The 22,787-nt window shown below is 45.9% G+C and overlaps 1 protein-coding gene across 5 annotated transcripts; it reads right to left on the reverse strand.

The window, feature by feature from the left end:
- Positions 1-1,636: 1,636 nt before the first annotated feature.
- On the reverse strand, positions 1,637-22,576 carry CALCOCO2 (calcium binding and coiled-coil domain 2). 5 transcript variants are annotated; one of them, XM_030541006.1, is made up of 14 exons: positions 22,468-22,576; positions 15,360-15,548; positions 14,589-14,691; positions 13,801-13,934; positions 11,082-11,207; positions 10,841-10,999; positions 9,723-9,850; positions 9,101-9,191; positions 7,807-7,929; positions 6,889-6,975; positions 5,590-5,685; positions 4,219-4,360; positions 3,502-3,530; positions 1,637-2,992 (listed from the first exon to the last, which is right to left on the reverse strand). In XM_030541006.1, exons 2-14 carry the CDS (start codon positions 15,537-15,539, stop codon positions 2,822-2,824), a joined length of 1,569 nt encoding a protein of 522 aa, XP_030396866.1. In that variant the 5' UTR covers positions 15,540-15,548; positions 22,468-22,576; the 3' UTR covers positions 1,637-2,821. The 5 variants fall into 5 exon arrangements, with proteins under 5 accessions (XP_030396866.1, XP_030396863.1, XP_030396862.1 ...); XM_030541003.1 differs by lacking the exon at positions 22,468-22,576 and adding an exon at positions 22,128-22,215 and having other exon boundaries at positions 6,931-6,975; XM_030541002.1 differs by lacking the exon at positions 22,468-22,576 and adding an exon at positions 22,128-22,214.
- Between the last annotated feature and the right edge of the window lie 211 nt (positions 22,577-22,787).

Below are 22,787 nucleotides of genomic sequence, written 5' to 3' on the forward strand. Positions count from 1 at the left end.
GATTTCATTTTGGTCATGTCAGAATGAAATACGCTGACATTTAAAAATTTCAGAACTTTTTATTGTGCAAGGAGTCTCAGTATTGCAATTTTTGTGCCAATTGGAGATGAAAACAAAACGTCAAAATACTGTTTCCCACAGGATAAAAATTCCTTTTTTTCAATCTGCCCTGTTTGGAGTTCATATTAAGGAGGCAGCTAACAACAGGAATCTTTCCTTTTTCCAAGATCTTCTATGCCATTTAAGTTAAACACAGAGGGTCAGATCTTTAGCTGGTGTAAAGGGAGCTAACTGATTTACATGAGCTGAGGATGTGGCCAAGAGAGATCTCATGGAAACCCATGGATGAAATAAAGGCCAACTCTGATAGTGAAACTCAGACATCTGTCAATGGATCAGGGAATCAGGGTGCTAGACACCAGACACGCATAATGAAAAAAAGACCAATCCCTGCCTAAAAGCATTTATAGTCTAAACATATGAGGAGAGGCAACAAGTGGAGAAAAATAGAGTAATGATGTAGCAAATCATGCAATGCCCTAATTATAGACAAATGTCTTAAGAGGATTGCATGATGTCACCACCACAAAAACCCTCAAGTCAAACTTAAACCTAATGATGATAAAAGGAGGGGGAATAGACAATCAAACTGAATTGTTCCTCCTGTACTTCAAGCAAACCTCTGAACATCAGTGACTAATTAGCTCAGAGATGAGGTGAGGAAAACAGCTCTATGGTCTCACCTACAAGGAAAACAAACCTGCAAACCTTATCATAATACTGAGCACAAATACAATGCTCTCCCTCTTCAGAGCTATGCAATATGGTCTTGGGTGATAGGTACGAAAGTGTCAGAATCCCCATGCTACAGATGGGGAAACTGAGGCAGTGAGTATAAGTGATTGTCCAAAGTGACATGATTGTGTCAGTCCTGATCCATCTTACTAACTAAATGCCCTGGGTATGAAACCGATGCATGTTTCTCTTATGAGGAAATATTTATCCAATTCTGGGGATGGTGATTATTTATGCCAGCCTGGAGGCAAACTGGGCAGCAAGGGATGAGTGTGAGGAACACGGAAGGCGACTGGACATGTCAGGGAAAATGTTGTGTGTTTGTACAGCACCTAGCAGATTGGGGCCATGGTCCACAACTAGGGCTCCTAGATACTACCGGAAAATAAATAATAGGCATTCTGAATGGTGATACGGGTGGTAGAGTCAAGGGGATTCAGTAGCAATGCTGGGGGCAGAGTGAAGAGGCTGGGAATGTACTTGGGGATGGGAAAAGTCCGCGGGGGGGGGGGCACTTACTTTAGAATAAAAGGGTTCTAGAAGAGTGTCCTTGCACAGATTTGCACTGAAATAGCACAAGGTGCAACTTGCAATCAATTTAGTTATTTTGGTGCCAGGCTGTGTGAGGACAAGCCCCTTGTTTTACAGTAAGTGCAAGCAATGCAGTTGACTTCAGCGTGGAGTGCTAAAAGTTAGGGATGTGCATAAATGGACTTGGGCCTTAGAAAGGAATAAGGACCTGCAAGACAACTCCCCGAGGACATCTGTCACTCGGGATGGGATGGTAGAATCTCCACCTGTCTTATTTGTTACAAAAATAACCAGACGTTTTCTATGGGCGTAGTTTCTGTTTGCTATTGTTTATTCACCTTTTCCATTTTTCTGTTACACCGTTTTGTATAGTGCCTGCTAATAGTTAAAAAAATAAAATAAAAGCCTTATTACATAATTGAAGACAGAAGTCCAAAGTTTTCAAAGGTTGATGGATACAAGTTTATTTAAGCCTTTAGCACTGAAGATACTAAAGCAGCATTTTAAAATATCCATTATTCTTAACTTCATTTGAATCAGGCTATTATGAAAACCTATTAGGATTCCCTATAGATTTAGAGATTCATCACTAAATTAATGCACAGTGTAACTCTGTTGGATAATAAACTTTACCCTTGGGTTTGCATAGAGGAAAGAATGTTTGCTGTAAATTGCAACAAAAAGAATTTAAACTTGTGCAAAAGCAGTGCAATCATCCCAGGAACTTGATAGGTTTGAACCTCAGCATTCTGCACTCAGAAGAGGCTCCTTTTGGCCTGGAATCAAGAAGCGTCAGGCAAGCAAATCAGAGAAACAATCCAGGCTCCACCCCATCAGTTTCCTTAGAGGATGCACATAGATGGTTAAACTAATTCCTGAGATATGTAAAGCTTTCACTGGCTTGGGATAAAGGGTGAAGGAAGGATTCAATTTTATTATGAAGTTAGAGCTGCAATCCTGTAACCATGAATAAGAGTTGGGACTTTGGGCTCAAGGGCATTATACATTGTTTTTGGCCTTAGGGTTAGTGGTCTCAGCTCTACTCTATGAAATATAACAATTGTAACAGAGACATGCCTGCAAAACACAGACAGTTGGGAACTGCTGTTCTACAATATCAGCACTTGGCTAGATTGGAACAACAGATCATAGTGACAGCCTTTGTTCTGAAGTATTGGTATCGCACTTGGTCTGAACAACTGGTTACAGGGACTGAGCTGTTGAAGAGTGCCCATATTTGACTAAAGATAAAGGACACAGCTGACAAGGATGGATTATTTCAATAGTATTGGTGGGTATCTGACCCATCTTGATGATGGATTACATCATACGGAACAGATGGGTCAGCACTACAGTACTGGTGCTGAGTCCAGCCTTGCTGGGGTGATTTTTCTAGGATCTATATTCTTACAGTATTGGTTATGATCAAGTCCGTGCTACCACACCTGAAAGAGGCGCTATACACCTGCTAGGCAGCACAAAGCAGACTGAAGAATTATTCCAGGCTGTGGCAGTACACATGATCATCATACACCTGCTTATCCTGAAAGGTCTCGTCACAGAACGGGCAATCCAGAATGTGGCTTCGCACATGCTCCTCGTACTGACGTGGCCCAATGTCATCAGAAAAGACCTCATGACACAGGGGGCATTTCTTCACAGAGGGCTGAAAGGTGAATACAAAACAATGATGTATAGATATCTGCACTAGCAATAAAAGGAGGAAGGGAGGTTAGAAATAATCAGTTACAGGACAGGCCACTCTAGGTTCTAATACTCCACAGGGTTTTAAATGTCCCCATGCCTCAGTGATTGGCTCTGGGAGCCCAAGAGCTTCTCAGAATGGCTTTTGCTTTCTATCCTACCCAGTATGTGTCCATTTCTCCATATGAAATACAGCATCTGGCAGCTGAATTCTGCTCATTACGGCTTCCATGCTCATGTTGTCCAGGGCTGCAACTGAGTTCTAGCAAAGTTCCCTCGCTCCTGCGTAGCACAATTATCATTAATTCCCCCAGCTTATTCTGAAATATCCAGAGCTCCATTTGCTATCCGGGAAGGTAGAACCCACTACCCTGACCAGCACTAAAAGCTTATAGAGGAAACTGGCCATAGAGCTCAGTTAGACTGCCACCTTCAGACCACTAAGCAAAATCCACCAGCCACTTTACTCACCATGTTCACACCATATGTTTCTAGGGATTCTGCAAAAGAACAGAAAATGCAAGTCTTAACCATAGCCAAAAGTAAACCATTTGATGTGCTGTTGACCTGTTATTCTTGATTCTTCTTGAAGCACCAGCTCTAGCTCTGAATCTGGAAGGAACTTCCGTATTTAAGACTCTCGAATGCTCAACTGGCTGCCTTGCGACTGGGCAAACTGGCTCTCTTTCTTGGCAGAAAGAGAGCACAGTGCTAATCACTTAAGCCAACTCTCAGACCAGACAGAGTTGTGGAGCTGGCAGGGCGTCTTCTGAACACATGGGAAGCAGTACACACATGCTGTTGAGAGCTTCTTTTCTACAAGCCTCCAAATCAAGAGGGATGACAACCTGCTGAGACCCCAACCACCACGTGTAGGGGGATGTCCCTCCTGCCAACAAAGAGTGAATGGACAGATTCCATCTTCTCAGGAGCTATGGGAAGGAAGTAATTTTTACCTTCTGTCTCTCACTGGCCAAGAAGAAGTAGGAGGACTGAAGAAAAGATCTTCAGGGGGTGGGGGCTGGAATTCTGGTAGCTCCGAACTCTATTCATTCTTAATGCATCTCTGATTCTAGCCCAGTTCCTTGATTAGGGTTCTCCTGCTTGGGAGCTGTCAGGATTGTGATTAGATTGGACCCATCCCATGTGGTCCCTGGGAGCCTCTGCACAGAATGCCAAGTAACTCACTATTGTACGGGTTCCCAAACAAAAGGTCTGCACTTTCTGGAGACCGAGTTGGAACTTGCGCCGATGGGACTGCAACCCAGGCAGAATAATCTGGGCTCTCAGAGAGGCGCATCAGCAGCTCATTGTTCTCTTGCCTTAGTCTCTGCAAAGGGAAAGAAGAGCAGAATGAAGTTCCAGGAGCTCAGGGGGCCATTTCCAAGAGAAGCATCTGTTGTTATATCAGCGCAAACGGTCATGACTAGTTCCTCTCACCTGAGAATCTCAAAGCACTTCACAAATCCTTTTCAGTAGGTCAGGCTTATCCCGACTTTACAGATGGGGGGAAAACAGGCAAAGAGAGGTGAAAATACCTATTTGATAGCCTGTGTAACACAGGATGTCAGACCTGATGATCATCGAATCATAGAAATTTTGGGCTGGAAGGGACCTTGAGAAGTATTCAAGTCCAACCCCCTGACCTGTGGCAGGACCAAGTCAGGATCCCTGACTGGTGTCTGTCCAACCTGTTCTTAAAAACCTCCAATGATGGGGATTCCACAATCTCACTTGGAAGTCTATTTCAGAGCCTAACTAGCCTTATAATTAGAAACCTTTCCCCTCAGGATCTAACCTAAATCTCCCCTGCTACAGATTAAGCCCTTAACTTCTTGTCCTACCGCCAGTGGACCTGGAGAAAAATTGATCACTGTCCACTTTATAACAGTCCTTAACCTATCTGAAGACTTAACAGGTCTCCCCTTAGACTTTTCTCAAGACTAAACATGACCAGGTGTTTTGGTTTTTTTTAAACCTTTCCCTCATAGGTCAGGTTTTCTCAATCTTTTAAGAATTTTGTTGCTCTCCTCTGGACTCTCTCCAATTTGTCCACATCTTTCTTAAAGTGGGGTACCCAGAACTGGACACTGATGATCAAAACCACCCCTTCTGCCCTTAAAATCTATGACCAGCCTAAGGTCATTCAGTTAGTGGCAAAGCTCTGAACAGAAACTGGGAGCTATTCTTTAGCTAATAACTCAGTGAAAAGACTTTTGTGTGGTTTGTTTGCAAATACTGAGTAGGGCCACTGATTTCCATGGGAGCAGTTAGGTAAGTGCTGAGAGCACCTGAAAAAACCCACCATGTTGTCTGATTGCATTTTAGTAAAGCTTTCTTCCACAATTTCCTTGTCAGACAGCCCTTTTTAACTATTTTCTCATGATTCTCTATTTCATAATAATGGTTCACTTTTACAAGCTCCTTAATCAGTCTCAGCAAAATCTCTTACAGCTTTTCGTCCAACCACCTGGCCTAACTCTGAACTGCGTTCAGTACCACTGCTAATGAAGACCTCTCTGCGCTGTGAGGTTGGTAATGCGGGTGTGAGTTTCTCACCAGATTTTTCTCCTCAATTTCATCCTTTTTCCGCTGAAGAATCTGAAACAAATGGTTCTTCTCCTCGAGTTCCTTTGCTAGATCGTGATTTTGATGCTGTTAAGCAAAAGCATTAGGTTAATCAGGGATGGGGAATCACCAAACGAAAAGCTGTGAGAGTATCAGGAATTGCTCAGATATCATTTGTTTCGTGTGTATGTGTGTGTGAGATCAATAAATCAACCTTGAACTTCAATGAGAGTCTGACCATGTCATATCTAACCAACCTAAGTCACCACTGCTTTCAAAATAAACCACTCATGGTCTGTACTTCCCTGAATACATACATGGTGATACTGTGAGTAGGGATGTAAAAAAGTTTGATGCTTATCAGTTAATCTTATCAGTTTCGGTTATTGATTAAACTCCATAGCTGGCCTCCGCCCAGGACTCCTCTCTGGTTGTCTAAAAGTCTCCATCATCTTGGCAAACAGCAACCTGGCCTTGGCTATACATGCCTTTGTTACCGCTCAGGCTGGATTACCTCAATGCAACATACCTGGGCATGAAGCCTTCAGCATTCAGGAAACTTCAGCTGGTAGAGAACACCACAGCACATCTCCTCAGCAACACTGGCTACTGTGAACTAAGACCGCCAACCTTCCAGGATTGTCCTGGAGTCTCCAGGAATTAAAGATGAATCTTTAACTAAAGATTCTGTCATGTGATACAATCTCCAGGAGTACGTCCAACCAAAACTGACAACCCTACTGAGAATACATGAAACATGCCCTCAGCTCCCTACACTGGCTTCCCATAGAATAGCAAATCAAGTTTGAGGTCTTGGTTCTCATCTTCAGGGAGCTCAATGACATGAGCCATGGGTATCTAAAAGATTACTCAAGCTCCGAGCTCAAGATCACGGTCAACAAGTTTGCTCCTCAAGCACAATGGTAACAACAAGAGTAACAGTTTGTGTGTGCAGGAACAAGAGCTTTCTCAGGGCTAGTTGGAGCTTGTGGGGCAAACTCCCCCAGGACTAAAGACCATCGCAAACCTGGCTTCCTTCCTCTCCAAGTGCAAGGTCTGTTTCTTTGATGTGACTTCTCTAACCTGCCAGCTATATGCCCTTAATGATAAAAAAGTAATGCAGTGTTCCATTCTGCTGTAGTCCCATTGACTTTACATTCCCTTCAGTGAAATACTGGCCCTCTCTGAATCCCAGCAACACACTGTCCTCTGTGCAACCACAGATTTCATCCCTTCACTTTGCTCTTTGGAGACCATCCCCCCACATCCACCCAAAGAAAGACATGACACCTGCTTATGTTGCAGATGAAGAGCCATGCTGGCCTCTGTCACCTTCAGATCCTCCAGACACTGTTCCAGCTTCACTTCCTGCTCTTTCTGCACAGGACCACAAATTTCAGCACCATACACATCAGTGAGCGGGAGCCACATATAAATAACAAAAGGAATGCCAAAGAGAAGGGAGGTTGGAGAAGAAAATGGGAAATGCACAGTGCCTATCAACTCATCCCCCACCAAAAATGGATGCTTCCCACTGTTTTTGGCTTTCTTCTGTAATTTAGACCCTATTAAATGGCTTTGCTAAACTAAGATACTATAGATGAATAAGGAACAATAGAGAAGAGTTAAGGGTATTGTTGCCCCTCCATCAAGCAGTAGCGGATGTACAGGGCTTTGTAAACCAGCTTCCCACTGGAGCAGAAATCAGCAATGCAGAGTCTGGGTATATTCCTAGTATACCTTGTTTTATTTATATGTATACACCAGTCCTGGGACATGGGTGGTCACAAACAGAACACAGGCAATCCTCTCTTTTTCAGAAATCTCAGCCAAACACAAAACCCTGGCTCCCACAGAGCAAACCTGACCGAAGAATTGACACTAGTTAGAGATTAAGGCAGGGAGCAAATTCTCTTGCTGCTTGCAACTGCTCTTCCAAAGGAACTGAATCACAACAACCAACCAACCAACCGTCTCCCCGCCCCTCCCCAACTAAAAACTGGTTTGCATTCTAAAAAAAGAGCACCTGGAACAGAAAATTATGTGCAACAGCACCACCTGCCATAACAGGGGCAGCTCCTTTCCCGCCATCACCTAATTCCCCTGGAGCTTCCATAAGATCACCTCCATCTGCTCACCGCTATGGGCTGCTCTATATCCCTCCAACCCAGCTCCCTCAAGCCTCAACATTATTAGGGAAGGCTCTACCTGTTCAGTCAAAGTAATGCGTAACTGACGATTCTCCTCCTTCAAATGCTCCAGCTGCTCAGTCTTGTCATGGTCCAGCCGAACCAGGTTTTCCATTTCCTTCTCTTGATTCAACACCTGTGACTGAGGTAAAACGAGTGGATGAAAGCGATGGCCCAACAGTTTATACAGGACAGAAAGAAGCGCAGGGAATTTATAATGCAGCAGGAATGTCCAGAATGAAAGTAGCTTGTCAAAGTCTTACTAAGCCATAGATCCTAATTCCAAACGTTGCCCTATTCACGTGGATTTTGGGGGTGATTTGCATAACAACACACTAGTGGTAAATAACCTGAAATGTTGTGGAACAAATGTCTGGAAATGAATTCCAGTGAAACATTTTTGGAACCCAATGAAATTTTTGGACAAGCACCAATCTAGAGACAAGAAAGATGATCCTTTGGCTAGGAGACAAGAGAGCTCGGTGCTACTCCTGGCTCTGACACTGATTTTGTGCATGGCCTTAGTCAAGTCACTCCATCTTTGTTTCCCCATTTGTAAAATAGGGCTAGTAATCTTAAAGCAGATCAATTTTTCTTGATGCAACGGTTTTCCATCAAATGCCATTTAAGTGAAATTGGGATGTTTCAAAGGAATCATATTGGATTTGATAACATTTTTGTTGGAAAGGTTCGTCGGGACCAGGACGGCATTTCTGGTCAGGAGGGTGGGAAAGCTATGTAGCCGGGTGGGTAGAAGCTCCATAATCCAGTAGTTCAGACACTGCCCTGGGTCTCCCAGATCCCCAGCCTAACTACAAGGATACAGAGAGTCAGTCTCTTCTTTTCCTTCTAATGCAGAACAACACATTTTTTGAAACCTCTCTGTTTCATGAAATGGAGTTGTTGTTTTCCGGCCATCTTTACCACTTATCTACCTCACAGGGCTCTTGTGAGAATAAACCCTTCCACATTCATAAATCCCTTTGAGATCCTCAGATAGGAGGAGCTAGAGGAGTACAAAGTCTTTATGATGAACCTAACATGGGTGCACAAGGTAGGTATGTTGGAGTATGAGATGAAAAATCTGCAAGGATTCACTTAAGTTTCCTCCTTCCCAAATACAGCACTTGTTAGGAACTTCCTGGAGCTCAGGTTGTCATGTTGTAGGTTCACAGTTTCCTAAGAAGCTCATGGAATCTCTAGGAACAACTCAGATACCATCCTAATTTGGTACAGGCAGCTCCATTCCCAGCCAGACAGATACAGAGTACTGCACAGATTGCAGAAGCAGAGACAGACTGCACTTTGCCTACCTGCAGCTGGTCCATGTGATCCAGGGTAGTTTTCAATCTGCTTTCTAGCTGTTCCTTTTCAGATGACACTTCTTGGTTGTGTTCTTTGAATCTGCTCAGAGGAAACCAAACTGTAACATTTTCAGCTGCATGTGGGCTCCCCGCCAAATTCCCCCTCAGCACCAGCTCTTGGTAAACCACACCCGCAGACCTTCATTTCTCAACCTAATCAAAAGCTTATCTAGTCTTCAGGCAGGTTCAAATGGAGTAACCCTAGATACCAAAGCCCTGCTGTCTTGCTCAAACCTTTGCATGAAGTTACCAGAGATCCTGTGAATCCTGGATCTGTTTCACAACCCTGTGGGTTGCTTTCCCCTCAACTGACGCAAACAGCTGAGAGCCTATAATGCGTGGACTTATTCCAAGAGTAGTTTTGTTCAGTCACCCTCACACTTATGTTTGCCTGAGGGCCTGTGAACGCCAAACCTAGCTCAAAACCCCAAGGGGCTCCTTATACTCTCACTCACAGGGTTCATTCTGTGCATACAGTCACTGGCTTTCATCAGCACCAAACAGAAGAGGAAACCCAAACCGCTGCGCTTCCAGGAACTCCCATTTGCAAACATATCGTGTAAACACTCACTGCTGTAGCTCTCTCTCTCTGCAGCCATTCTGCTCCGTCAGCCGCTTGTTCTCCTCTTTCAGGAAATTTCCTTCCAGCTCCAATTTCTCACAGCTGCTCCTCAGAGACGCCAGTCCTTTCTGCAGCTCCTGAGTGCAGGAAGGTAAATGGGAGTCAAACCACAGAAATGGCCATCATTTTTGCTCCCCACTATATCTTTGAATGCAACAACATCAGACAACCCTCCTGAAGGGAACAAGATTTTCTCTCTCCTTTCTCGCATGTATTCAGCTCCAGTTTTCCTTAAATTGGGGCCTTGGCCAACAGAAGAGGAGGAAGGAGCAATAGGCAGGTCAGATCCAGAGCTGGTCTTTGGGGTTTTGGGACAGGCCTATGAAATCATTCTTGAGCACTTCCCCTTCCCCAAACATAACCAACTCCAGGCCATCATTACCACTCTACTCTGCACTGGGTCAGCCTCAGGCTTTGGGAGAGGGTTGGGGAGATGGTTTGTTGGAGATACACGCACAACTGACTTGTTGCAAACAAGATGCGTGTCAGATCTCTCTCTCTGTCCAAATCTTTGGACCTCACCAGGCTCCTGCTACAGAAGCGAAGCCCAGCTGCTTGCTCCTTTCCACCCAAGCGATTGGTTTGTATTTTCAAGGCTTTTTGTCAGGAAAGGGCCTTGAAACCCTTTTTGTTTTGCTTTTTAAACGGAAGTGGAGATTCTCTGTTGCACTGAGGGTTTCCCCCGAATTGGGAAGGTCCAGGGTTTCCAACTTTGCAGAGCCCAGGAGCCCCGTTCCATTCAGAACCTGTTTAATTGCAGAAAGAGGCTTGTCAGTTTCATTCCCAAGCACAAGGCACTGGGGCTGCAGCAAGACCGTTCCACAGAGATCAAAGAGGATGGGGGGAGGGAAAGAAGTGAGGGGGAGATTCTCTCTTCTCTCTGCCCTTTGGGACTAACCCTGAGAAGCATTTACCAACCCCTTCATGGGTTACAATGGGAGATACAGTTGCTCACATTTCCCTTAGGCTAAGACCTTGACTATCTTATTCTCCCCTCTCCACTTTCTCTGGACTCCCCTTTTTCCCTTCCTCCATGTCACCCGTTTCCAGCTAATCTGGACTTTTACCTGATTTTCCTTTCCAAGTTTTATGTTCTGTTCCCTAATTGAAGCCAAATTCATCTGGGCAGAGCTCATCTCTCCGGCCTGTAGCTCCTGAGCTCTCCGCAGCTCCAAGTTCCCAGTCTGCAAGAAACAGACTTCTCCCTCTAGTTCCTTCATCTTCTCCTGGAAGCACACAATGGGCATGTATAAGCCTGAGCTGTCAGCCACAAGGCCTCTGAATTACTGTATTATCCCTTGTCTGTACCTGTGCCAGCCGGAGCTCCTCCTGCAGACCCAGGTTCTGTTTCTGGAGACACAGGCAGCTTTCTTTCAGTTCCTTGTTTTCTTTAAGTAAATCCTTGTTTTGTTGCTCAATCTCCTCCACTTCTCCCTGGCAAACAACACAGACTTGATCAATAAGAATGCAGTGTAGTGATGAGGAAAGGAACGTGAGCCCTGCAGAAAACCAGTGTATTCTTCCCTACCTCGTCACTGACACCAAGGAGACTGGATTTCCCTTTCAGTCTCTCCCGGTGCTGCGAGAGCTTGTCCAACCAGAGCTCAAAATCAAGCTCCACTAGGCCTGAACCTCTAAGGCGCTCAATGCCCTCAATTCCCTGTGACATCAGTGGGAGCAGAGGGTCTTCTGCCTCTTGTAGGATTAGGTCCATGAACTGACGGCTCTGCACAACCATTAACTTCAGGTGGCCAGCTGAGTCCTCGATACAAACAAGCACCTGCTGGCTACCCAAATGCACCCTTGATCATTTCCTGGCACAGCACTACCTGCTGCCACAGCTGCACTTCCACCTCCATCCTGTTAATGCAGGAATGGTCCAATTTCTACTTCTGGGGTTGCAGGGAGCAGCACCTACTGAGGCTCTTGGAGACTGAGGCTATGGGACACCTTTAAATCCCCACCTCCCCCAGCCTAAGGGAAGAAGCCACTGAACCCAGGTCTCAACAGATCATAGGAAGCACAAATGAAAAACCAGACAGGAATGAGAGTCACATGGTCAAAAGCAGGGATCCAGAGGAAGACACTGAGCAGAGAACCCCGGATAGCACCCACTACCCCTTGAAGGCATCCAGGGAACCAGTGGACGCAGCCCAGAGGAACTCTGCCCAGAGACATGTCTTAAAGGAGAATCAGAAATATCACAGAACACCTCCCTGCCCAGCTTCCTCCTCCTGATATAGTGGACAGCCACCTTGGCCAGCACCAGGAGGAGGCTGAACAGGATGTCTTGTACTTTGCGGGGCCACAGATGAGGTATGCAAAGATCAAGAGATGCAGGGAAGTGCAGCCAGAACTTAAGAAGAAGGTTCTGGAGAAGCCAGAAAGGGGACTGCAACCTGGCGCATTCGACGTAGATGTGCGCCAGGGTCTCCCTCTCACCGCAGAAGGGGCAGGTGTCGGAGAAGGTGGTGAACTGCACCAGATACACACCCATGCTCAAAGCTCCCTGACGGAGCTGCCGGGAGCAGCAGCTGAAGGAGCCACAGATAGCTACAGGCCACATACAACACCCCACCATGTAGCCCAGCCAAAAAACACTTTCCACTTACACAGCACCTTCATCAAGGGACTCAAAGAGCTTTACAAAGTGTATCTTTCCTCAATTTACAAAGGGGTAAACTGAGACATAGAGCAATAAAGGAATTTGTCCAAATAGCACAGTCTGCAGTATACCTGGGGACATAACCCAGCAGTCTTGATTTCCAGTCCTCTACTCTAGCTATACTACATTGCTTCTTTTAAGAAAAGTCTCCTTAAGTCCAGTGGAAAACTGAATCTGACAATAGTTCTTTCACAGCACCTAGGAACCCCAATTATGGGCCACGACGAGGTGCTGCACAAACACAGAACAAAGCAATGGCCCCTGCCACAAAGAGCTGACAATCTAAGTTGGCTGTCTGACCCTCCTCCCAAACACCAAACTTTTTAACGGACTCCAAGGCCAATTTCTGCAAAGAGCCCTTAACAGGATAATTTTGCTCAGCCTGACAGCGGGAGGGGAGGGAAAAATCCTGTTCTTCTGTTTAAGTTCCAGATCTCAGTCTGTAAAACAAGAGTCCTCAAATTGTTACACTGACAAGGAGATTCCCCGCTAATGGAGACAAATAAAATGCCAGTTTCTACCTCCTGCTTGGCAAGCAGAAAAGATTTGTCCCAAGCTAAGATTTGTCCTAAGCAGAAAAGATTTGTTCCACCCTAAGTTCTATTAAGCTAGGGAGGAAGTGAGGTCTGGTCTTCTGAGCAAGAAATGGGGAACCAGGATTTTGGGTTCTATTTCTAGCTCTGTCAGTGAGTTGCTCTGAGTCTTCAGGCAAGTTTCTTTACTGCTTTGTGGCTCAGTTCACCCGTCTATAAAATGGGGATAATATTTGCTTACCTCAGAGAGAGGCTGCAAGGGCTAATGAATGAACGTTTGCAAAGTGTGTGAGATTCTTGAGCAAAGAGGTGCTACAGAGTGTACATTATTGTTACAATATTTCATAGATTTCATTTCATAGCCTTCACAAATGCCAGAAGGGACTTGTAAATCATCTACTGATCTCCCATATATGACCGGCCATTAAATGTATTCACGTGCTGAGCCCAATAACTTGGATTAGTCCAGGGTTGTTAAATGTACATTCTGCAGGCCATTTCATCCAGCCCTCAGATTTTGACCCCAGAGTCCGCATTACGGGGATGTGATGTGCAGAACACACCAATGTGTTGTGCTCTGACTCCCCCAGGCAGACCATGCTCGCGTGCAGTGGGGAGAACCAGGACTACATCAATGTGCACTACAGAACATTTAGTGCACACCAGCCAGGATCGCATGGGGGAAGTTAACACGCAGCACACTGGCGCGCTCGACAAATGTGAGTCCCAGTTCAGTGCCGTAGTCATTGGATCCCCATGTTGTGTTAGGTAAAGGGAGTTTGAACAGAAGATAAGGGCATGAGAAAGCAGGACGAGAGAGGGAACATACCTGTGTAGTAACCACCAAGATATCATCCTCGGTCTCTGCCCGGAACTGGAAAGGTACGCTGGCTCCACGGACCACTCCCTCCTCGTCAACGTAACAGAACTGGTAATATTCGTCATCTTTCGGCAGGTAGTAGGCTTAAAAGGAACAAAAATCCCCACCGTAAGGTGTTTTTAATTACTCAGGCCTCTTGTCATCTGTACAGCACCGAAAGCCCAGATCTAACAGACCCAAGACCACAGAATACAAAGCAGCATCCACATTATGGGGCCAGGTAATCACTGACCCACTCATTGTGCCTTCCTCTATAGCAGTGCAAAGTAAGTGTAAAACACTGACGTAAATGACTCCTCAAGGAGCAGGTCAGTGACTCCTTATCACCAGAAGAACACGGATGGTAAAACACAGCTCGGCGTAGTACCTGCAAGGGGGATTCTCACCAGGGGCTTTTGCTACACTGATAACAGCGGAAGAAGAGGCCGCAGGACCGCATGTGCTATATAGACGTGTCTCTGTGTTAGCAGGAGGGTACACTCTCACCAAGCTGAACTTGACTGACAGTACATTTGAGGGGAAGGACCCTTTGAGAAAAACTTGGGGGCTATTATTTTGAGATGACCTTATAACCACAGCTCCTCGAATGAAATTTACCCAAGTACTGGACTATATTCCTGTTCAACAGTTGTACAGCTTCAGGTGGTAACACTTATTACTGGCGTTTAGAGCAATTTGGTACATGATGGTATGTGTGTGTGTGCACGCTGTGAGCTGCCCATCCCTTCCCAACTGACCTCGAAACTGAATTTGCTGCTGCACGATAGAATCACCGCTGAGGTCACTCGGGAAAGGAGTCCACATGAAGGTGTAATATTCGCGGGTTGTTTTCCATCCCACCTGCAACAGCGAGATAATCATATGGTATCATACAGCTTACTTACGTTTATCCTGTGGCAGGGCGATATTGTAACTTGGGCTATACGTCCGCACTGCCATAAGAACCCCCTTTACACTCCTATACTAGCTACCCAGATCTTGGGTCCATACAAATAGGAAAAACCAGGCTATTTGCCTGCTTACTCCTTCCTTGGAGCAAGACAGAAGGGAGAGGTGTGAAATGAGAGGCGCGCTGGAGAAGAGCATTGAGGGTAGATGGGGGCACAATGCACTACACCACGCCTATTCCTCACTGGCTCTAGGAAACAGGGCACAAGTCAGATTAGCCCTGAAACAGCTCTAATTTCAGGCTGGCCAGTGACCAGTCCCAGAATACAGGAAGTGCAACAGTGGCTCAATGCACCATTAACCTCCCCTACTCCATTCCTGCTCCCAAGTGCAAGAACGGCACAGCAAAGATTCAGGTCCCACGTCTCCTGATGCAGTACAGACACAACAATATACAAGTTAGCCACCGAAAAAGAGCTGCTACTCTGTTCTTCCAAAGTCTCAAACTCCCGCTTAGGGATCAAGCATGAAATAACTGGAAATGCCCACATCAAGTCATTCCTTTTGTGAGCAGCCACCTTACAATACATGGTGGCTAATGGCTTGGAGCACACGCTTACCCGGAAAATGCCCACCCAGTCCTTTCTGCGAGGAGTGATGTGCTGCGTGAGGGTATAATAGCAGGTTATGTCTCCTCCGGGGACGTAAAATTTCTCCACATTATTAAAGATAACCTGGGAGAAGTGGCAGTTGTCCAAGAAGACAGCAGAAGTGGGAGGTTCATCTAAGGTCTTGTCCATGACGGGGCTCTATGAGAGGACAAGAGCAAAAGCGAAGGGTAAGACAAAACCTTGCAGCCTGTGGTGCTGGGACACAAGAGAATCTTCGGACCTCATCCAGAGCATTCTTACCCCCCAAGGCCAGTCTACATGAGAAATGCAAGACACGCACTTATGCCAATAAGAAGCAAATCCAACAGCCTTCCTATTTTTTTCATTAGCAATTCTACTGTAACGCTTTAGCATCCAAATCCAATACATTTTGTGCCATCCTCATCTTTGTGGCTCAAAAGGGAGACTGATACCTCACTGTTAGGCTTGGCAGAAATCAATTTTTATTTATTTATTTATAAGTTTAACAGATAATATCGATGTTTATTGTTAAGCCTTTTTTATCATCAGCTATCTACATTTTCACAGTTGCAGGAAGTTGTGGGCAGGTCAGCCAATAACTGTTTAAACAACAGGAAACATCGAGATTCAAAAAGTTAAAGCTTTTTAAATGTTAAAAAACAAAATTGTCAGCATTGCATATCGAAATATACATAACAAATATCCTTAAATCAAACTGCAAGAAGTTCCCAAGAAACATTTTTCCTGCCTTGCCTATTCGTAAATTTCTAATACTGTTGATAGAAATATTTTTGGTGGGTTTGTGTGCTTGTGTACAGTGACATCGACATTTGCCAACATTTACCAGTAGAAATGTAATGGTTCCAAGCCTATTCATTGTGCACTCCTCCCAGGCAACATGATCCTTGCTCCCTAAGTGGCAGTAGTTCGCTCTTAAGGGTCCGAACCCTAAGGATATAGCATTTGCTACTAGCAATCACTATACTAAAATTGCCACATAATTCTCAGTATTAAAACACATATGTTGCATAGCAGCAGCATTAATCAATAGTATAAGAACTCTCATCTGTTTCTTTATTTAGGAACCTTTTAACTGTGCTGTTACAAGTTCAAAAAATAAATTATACAAGGTTACCTGCAAGAGACAGTACAAAACTACTGACCCAGCAACTGTTAATAAAACAGTATCCAAACTACCAAGAACAGAGTCAGGAAACGCTCAGAAAACTAAATATATGCCTTACCATCATGCACAAGAGGCAGCCAGCCTCCTTGTCTGGCAGATTGCCAAGGGGTGGGATTTTTTTTGCCAAGAAAATCCTGCTGCAAGTCCAGGAAAACCCAATTCCAAGAGTAGAAAGCAGGAGCCTCCCAACTGATCTTAACTGCAGCTATAGTACATAGGGTAAGAGGTGACCTCAGATAAAATCCCCAGAAGGTCTGGGACTGTGTCATCAAAGTCTGTGTCATCACCGGCACCAGGAGTTCCATGTGGAAGTGACTTTAGATCAGAACACTGCTTTCCTGTGATCACTTAGAAGGTGGCCAGCTGCATTCTGTGCCAGCCAATACTTCTCAGTGGCCTCGTGGAGCAGTTCTCGATGGAACAGATGGCAGATGTATAGCCTGAAGGTGGCAAGGGTATAGGCGTTCTTAGGGCCGCATTCAGAAAAGAAAAGCTGTAATATCTCAGCCAGCCATAGAGAGGAAGGGGGACACTATTGGTCCTTATTGTTACTCGGGTATTGTCAAGGTTGGGACTTGGGCAGCCTGTGGGCACAGTGAGCTGCTCGCTATCAGGGCCAAAGGTCAGAGATCAATCCAAGTCGGGTCAAAACCACAAGGTCAAAGTCCATTACAAAACTGAGAGCGTGAGGTGAGAATCGGAGTCAGGCCAGGCCAGGGTCTTTCACTAGGGTCAAGAATGGTCTCAAGCCAGAGACAGTAAATCGGGGTCGGGAACCAGGGATCACAGCAAGCAAAGTTGGGGCGAAAGCACACCAGAGTCTGCATTGCTCAGACAACTCCCAGCCATGGCTTCCTAGCTTATATGGGGAGTTTCAGCCAATCAGGGAACCGTGGAGGGCTGTCGCTCACGCCCCTTAGGGTGGGACTTCCTGCAGGGCTTAGCCTCTCAGTTCCTCTTGGTGATAACTCTAACCAGGCTCTGGGTAGCAGTGAGGAAGTAGTACCTACCTTGGACCCTGCAGGCCTGGTTCTAGGCCCATGGGTTCTCACAGGTCTCCTAGTACAGGGGTGAATTCAATAGTACTCCAGCTGAGAACTTATTCAGCAAAAGGTAGTGCAGCTATCACCTCTGCCCAATCCACAGCATACAACAAAATGCCGTGGGTAGATAACAATTACTTTATCTCCATTATTTCCCAGCCTTCCTAATCAAGGTACAAAGGCTGACAGCTACCGACTCCATGTTTAAATGACATTCATCACCCCAGCCCCCAAATAAGCATTACATTTAGAGTGTGATCTTCTTGTATCTCGTATCTTTCATGTTCAATATGCCTCAAGGCACATTACAAAGCAATGGTTCAGATGTTGAGAGAGCAAGGACTACGTGGACAAACATAGCAACTGTTCTGCACACAGAACTAGCTCAAAACCACTTGACCCTTGGAACATGTTTCCTTGGGACAGGAAGGAGTTAGTCAGGCTGGGGGCAGGGAGCCTGGCTCTTTCTGGGCTATGCCATGGGACCTTTAACAGCCACTGTGCTACGTCAGAATTGGGTCTGAGCCCAAGATGGTGCAAAGGCTACATGTGAACAGTGTCTGGCAGCAGCCAAATAATGAATTCAGCAGCAAAAGAGCTAAATTCAGCAGCTGCCCCAATAGCAGAAGCCATAGGGCCCTGAGTGAGATGGCTGGGCCACTCACAAACCCAATTATTTCAGACTTTTTACAGACTCAGACAGGCATTGCTTTACATTTGTTTCATGTTTTAGAGGTTGTTATAGCCATTACAGATCAAACTTAATTTTAAAAAAAATGAAAGCTGAGGTGCTGGGGTACAATCTGAAGCTATGGGTAAATTCCACGGCAAATTCCACAACCACAGAACATACAGGGCTCTGCGTTCGTTTTATAATTAGCAATGCTTTGCCTCTCTCTTGCATCTTCCAACAAAGTGCCATGCAAACTTCACAACCCTTCTAGAAGAGTATTATTATCCTCATTTTACAGATGGGGAAAACTGAGAGACAGAGAGTTTAAGTGACTTGCCCAAGATCAAACAGCAAGTTGGTGACAGAATTTGGAAGAGTGCTGAATCCCAGTTCCCCCCTGTTCTAGCTGCTAAGCCTGCCAGCTGTCTGCATGCGTTGTTCCAGTGCTTCACCGATGCAAGACTTGTTTGTCAACTCATTTCAATCAATAGAACAATAATGAATTAAGGAGAAAAAAGAGGGAGAGGAGGAAAATAGACATAGGGGAGGGACGAAATTATAAGAGCGTGAAAGAAAGGAAAAAAGGATGAAGTGACAATGTAATGATGTCAAATCTCGCCACTTATTCCTTGAGCTGTTCATAAACCGTCAGCAGAGGGAGAAGAGGGAAGAAAAAATGAGCAATCTGGGGCTGCTCCTTATGAAAGGGCCAGTGACAGCCACACCTTATGGAATGCTAATGAGTAGCTTGCTGTAACGCAGACTGTGCGATGAACTAATGAGATATTATTACACCATGCACCCAGCAGGGGAGGAATAAATAACCAATTAAAGATTTCCCTTTTTTACAGTCCATCTCTGAGGGACTGTTTTTTTTTTTTCTTTAGGAAGAGGCCATTTTCAATTCTATCATATAAGCACCAGAGATCCTAAGATAGGCTTGTATATGAACACTGTTTCCTAGAACTATATGAAACCCTGAATTCTTCTTACCAGGCAAGACGAGGTCATTGAATTGTCATGATCAGAAAGGTTAGACCTGCACTCGCACCTCACAGGTGTTAATCAACTAAAGTTATTTGAGAAGAGTTTGAGTCTCTCCAAAATACACCTCTACCCCGATATAACGCGACCCAATATAACATGAATTCGGATATAACGCAGTAAAGCAGCGCTCTTGGGGGGAGGGGGCTGCGCACTCCGGCAGATCAAAGCAAGTTCGATATAACGTGGTTTCACCTATAACGCGGAAAGATATTTTGGCTCCCAAGGGCAGCGTTATAGTGGGGTACAGGTGTATTCATATAGCCCTCAGGTACCAGCTAGATAATAAATAATTGGATTAAAGAAAAAGAGGGGGCAGGTTAGTCTTGTGGCTAAAACAAGATACTCAGGAGATTGGGATTCAATTCCTGATTCTGCCATAGACTTCTTGTGTGACTCTGGGCAGGTCACTTAATCCCTCTATGGCTCAGTTTCCTTGTGCAAGAAGAAACCAAACCAAACTTATAAAGGGCGATCACAAGTATCTAGACAGCGGTAAATAGACTGTTTCCACAAGGCCCAGAACTGAACCCTTCAAGAAATCCCTACACCTAGCATGGGTGATTGCTGAACAAGTTAAACCAATTGCTCCATTGTGTCACCAATAAATAAATATGCCAGGGCCTCGATCAGGGAGTCCAGATCCAGGAGAAAGGTTAAAAAACAGCAAGAATCATCCAGTCCAGGAATTCAGCGCCCAACACAACCCTCTTATCCCCTCTGATGATCAAATGCTTTGCAAAGCCCTTTGAGATCCCTGAATGAAAGAAGCTGCATAAGTACAATCACGATGGCCTTCACGTGAGCAGGAACCCCAACTCTATTCTCTTGCTCCAACGCCATCATTCAGATACATCAGCCCCTTTCTCCCTCCCCTCTTCTCTGACAGATGATCCGCCACTTATTTTCAAGGATTACTGTAGTCCTAAAGGAGCCTAGTTAGATGAATCACGGGATGGAGAGAAGCCGTAAGCTCAAGCACAATAAACCCTCTGCCAGCAAAGCTAGCAGCAACTCTTGACACTCTGGAGCAGGGGGGTCAATAGGTGGACCATGGGCCAAATCCAGAGTGCTTTTGAATGGACCCCAAAATATTTGTCCTTTTTTTTTTTTTAAATAATTTTCTCTGGAGTCTGGACCTTGGCAAAGAAATTTGGACCTTGACAAAAACTAATTGACTACCCTTGCAAGTCTGGAATATCATATGTTTATTTCCTTGACTGCTGTTTTTACGATGTCATCCCCTTTTCTTCCACTTGAATCTCTACTCTGGCTTGCAGTTTCCTTCAGCACCATGCTCAACCCCCTCATTCTGACCATGAAAGCTATTCACAGTTCTATCCCACGTGTATTTGACCCCCACACCTTTCACTACTCCCTTGCTCATGCAGCCAAATATATGCCAATGCAAGAACAGAGGGGAGCAGAATATGTCTCCTCTATTCAGTGGCACCCCCTGAAGCTACTGCCCTTATGGGTACTGCAGCAACAGAGAATGGCTAGGTTTGGCCCAGCTCAGCCCCAACATGCCATCTGTACATTAAGCGGGAGGGACTGTACAGAAATGAGTAACTGGGCCCAGTGAACACTCCACTCTGCCAGCACAATGTGCATTGACACACCTCTAGTCTCCTTTTCCCATAAGCAGCTCTATGTCTTTTCCACATCAATCCACATGCATGGAACATCCTCCCTGATCCTGGGTGCCCTGCAACTTCCCAAGACCCACTTCTTTCTGCTAGGTTTCCAGTGCTGACCTCCCTCTTCATCACTCATAGAAACTGCCATATCAGAGCAGACCAACGGTCCATCTAGGTTCTGACAATGGCCTTTAGCAGATGCCTCACATACACGATCACGACCCACTGCTTAGGGCAGTTATGAAATAAACTACCATTTGGGAAGTTTCTCCCCAATAAGGCAAAGGGATTATATCCCTTACACTTTTATATCCCTTACACCCAATATTTCGGTAACATCCCTTACACTTTTTTTCCTACCCAGTGTCACAGTGGATGTTCTCATTATTCAAATAAATGGATAATCATCTTGTGAAGCCTGCTGAGATCTTGACCTCAATTGTGTATTGTGGCAGTGAGTTCCACAGGCCAATTATATGTGTGTTAAAACACCTTACTTCCCTTTATCAGTGTTAAAGTTTATTTCCTTAATAGTTTAGAAACATCAATAAAAGTAACAGACTGCTTCCATGTTACCTTATCTATATAGCCCTTTATTTCATATATCCCTTTCATGCTCTCTTGTTCCCCAATACTATAACATAGCTCCCTTCCACCCAAACTCATGTCGTCACGTGGCGCACATGCAAAGTTGCCTCCTTACCAACTCAGGCATCACAACCCTACGTGGACCCAGGGACTATTGACACATCATCCGTCTGTCGCCGTGCACTGTCATGTTGGTGTGCAACACCAGCGCATCATCTGGCACAGGTTGCAACATTTCAAATGGGGCCCCTCGAGAGATGATCGGGGCAGTGGGGGGGAAAACGGGGACAGCCCCAGAAAATCTCAGGGTGGGGCAGGTCATTCAAAAAGGTTGGAGCTATTGGCCCATGGAAGATGCTATGGCTAAAGTCCAGGGTCCAAAGGATTCTTGGGGAGGGAGAGACATCTGACCCATAGAAAGCCTAAAGACCTGCCTCTTTCCACTTCTGGTATGGGGGGGGGAAGGCATAGGAGATTGTGCCACCCCCCTCCTCTTACTGGCCACGTACAAAGAGGCCTTGGGGGATGGGAGTAAGTAGGGACAAGGGGAGGAAGGCGGAGGGAATTGGGGGGGAACCCCACCATTGTGCCCCAAGGTGACACTTTGCGGCGATCCTACGATGGGGGGGTCACCCCCAGTGCCAGCCCAGGTGGGGCACTGCCCCCCCAGTCCGCTGATGGTGGAGGAGAGAAGTTGTCCCCCACCTATACAACAGCCATGCCTTGGGGGGGTGCCCCCGAGTGGGGACCCCCCCCTCCAGCCCAGCCCCACTTGCGCTGCGCGCAGGGAAACGAAAGTGAAAGCAGGGGGCAGCTGGTAGAGAACAAACAGCTCCCCGGTGCCCCCCAATATCCTCTCCCCGGGGGGAGGCGGGGCTCTCACATCCCCCCCTCCCCAACGCTGCCCCGCGGACTCGCTCACCGCTGGGCCACGTCTCTCTCTCTCTCGCCGCCTCTCGGGCCCTGCTGCGACAGAGGAGGAGGAGCCACCGGGAAAGGGCGGAACCCGCTGCTCCCGCCCCTCAGCCCCGGCCGGAATTGGTTTAGCGGAGCACCTCCCCTCGAAGAGGATGCTGGGATTTGTAGTCCTGCCAGAGGGGACCCTCGCCCCTGAGAGAGAGGATGGGACACCATTTGAAATAAGTCTGCATCTCCCAAGCCCAGGATCTCACCCACCCTGCACTCCTGCAACAACACATCATGGAGGCATTCCATGCCCTGGGATATGGCTTTGGAGTGGGA

This window comes from Gopherus evgoodei, chromosome 23, assembly GCF_007399415.2.
Source record: "Gopherus evgoodei ecotype Sinaloan lineage chromosome 23, rGopEvg1_v1.p, whole genome shotgun sequence".
Taxonomy (NCBI): Eukaryota; Metazoa; Chordata; order Testudines; family Testudinidae; genus Gopherus; species Gopherus evgoodei.

Excerpts from the sequence above, each read along its gene's own strand:
- CALCOCO2 (XM_030541002.1), bottom strand. Across the intron at positions 11,208-13,800 it reads TCTTGGTGGTTACTACACAG|GGAGAAGTGGAGGAGATTGA; the intron begins GTATGTTCCCTC and ends GTTGTTTGCCAG. Across the intron at positions 11,000-11,081 it reads AGGAGCTCCGGCTGGCACAG|GAGAAGATGAAGGAACTAGA; the intron begins GTACAGACAAGG and ends GTGTGCTTCCAG.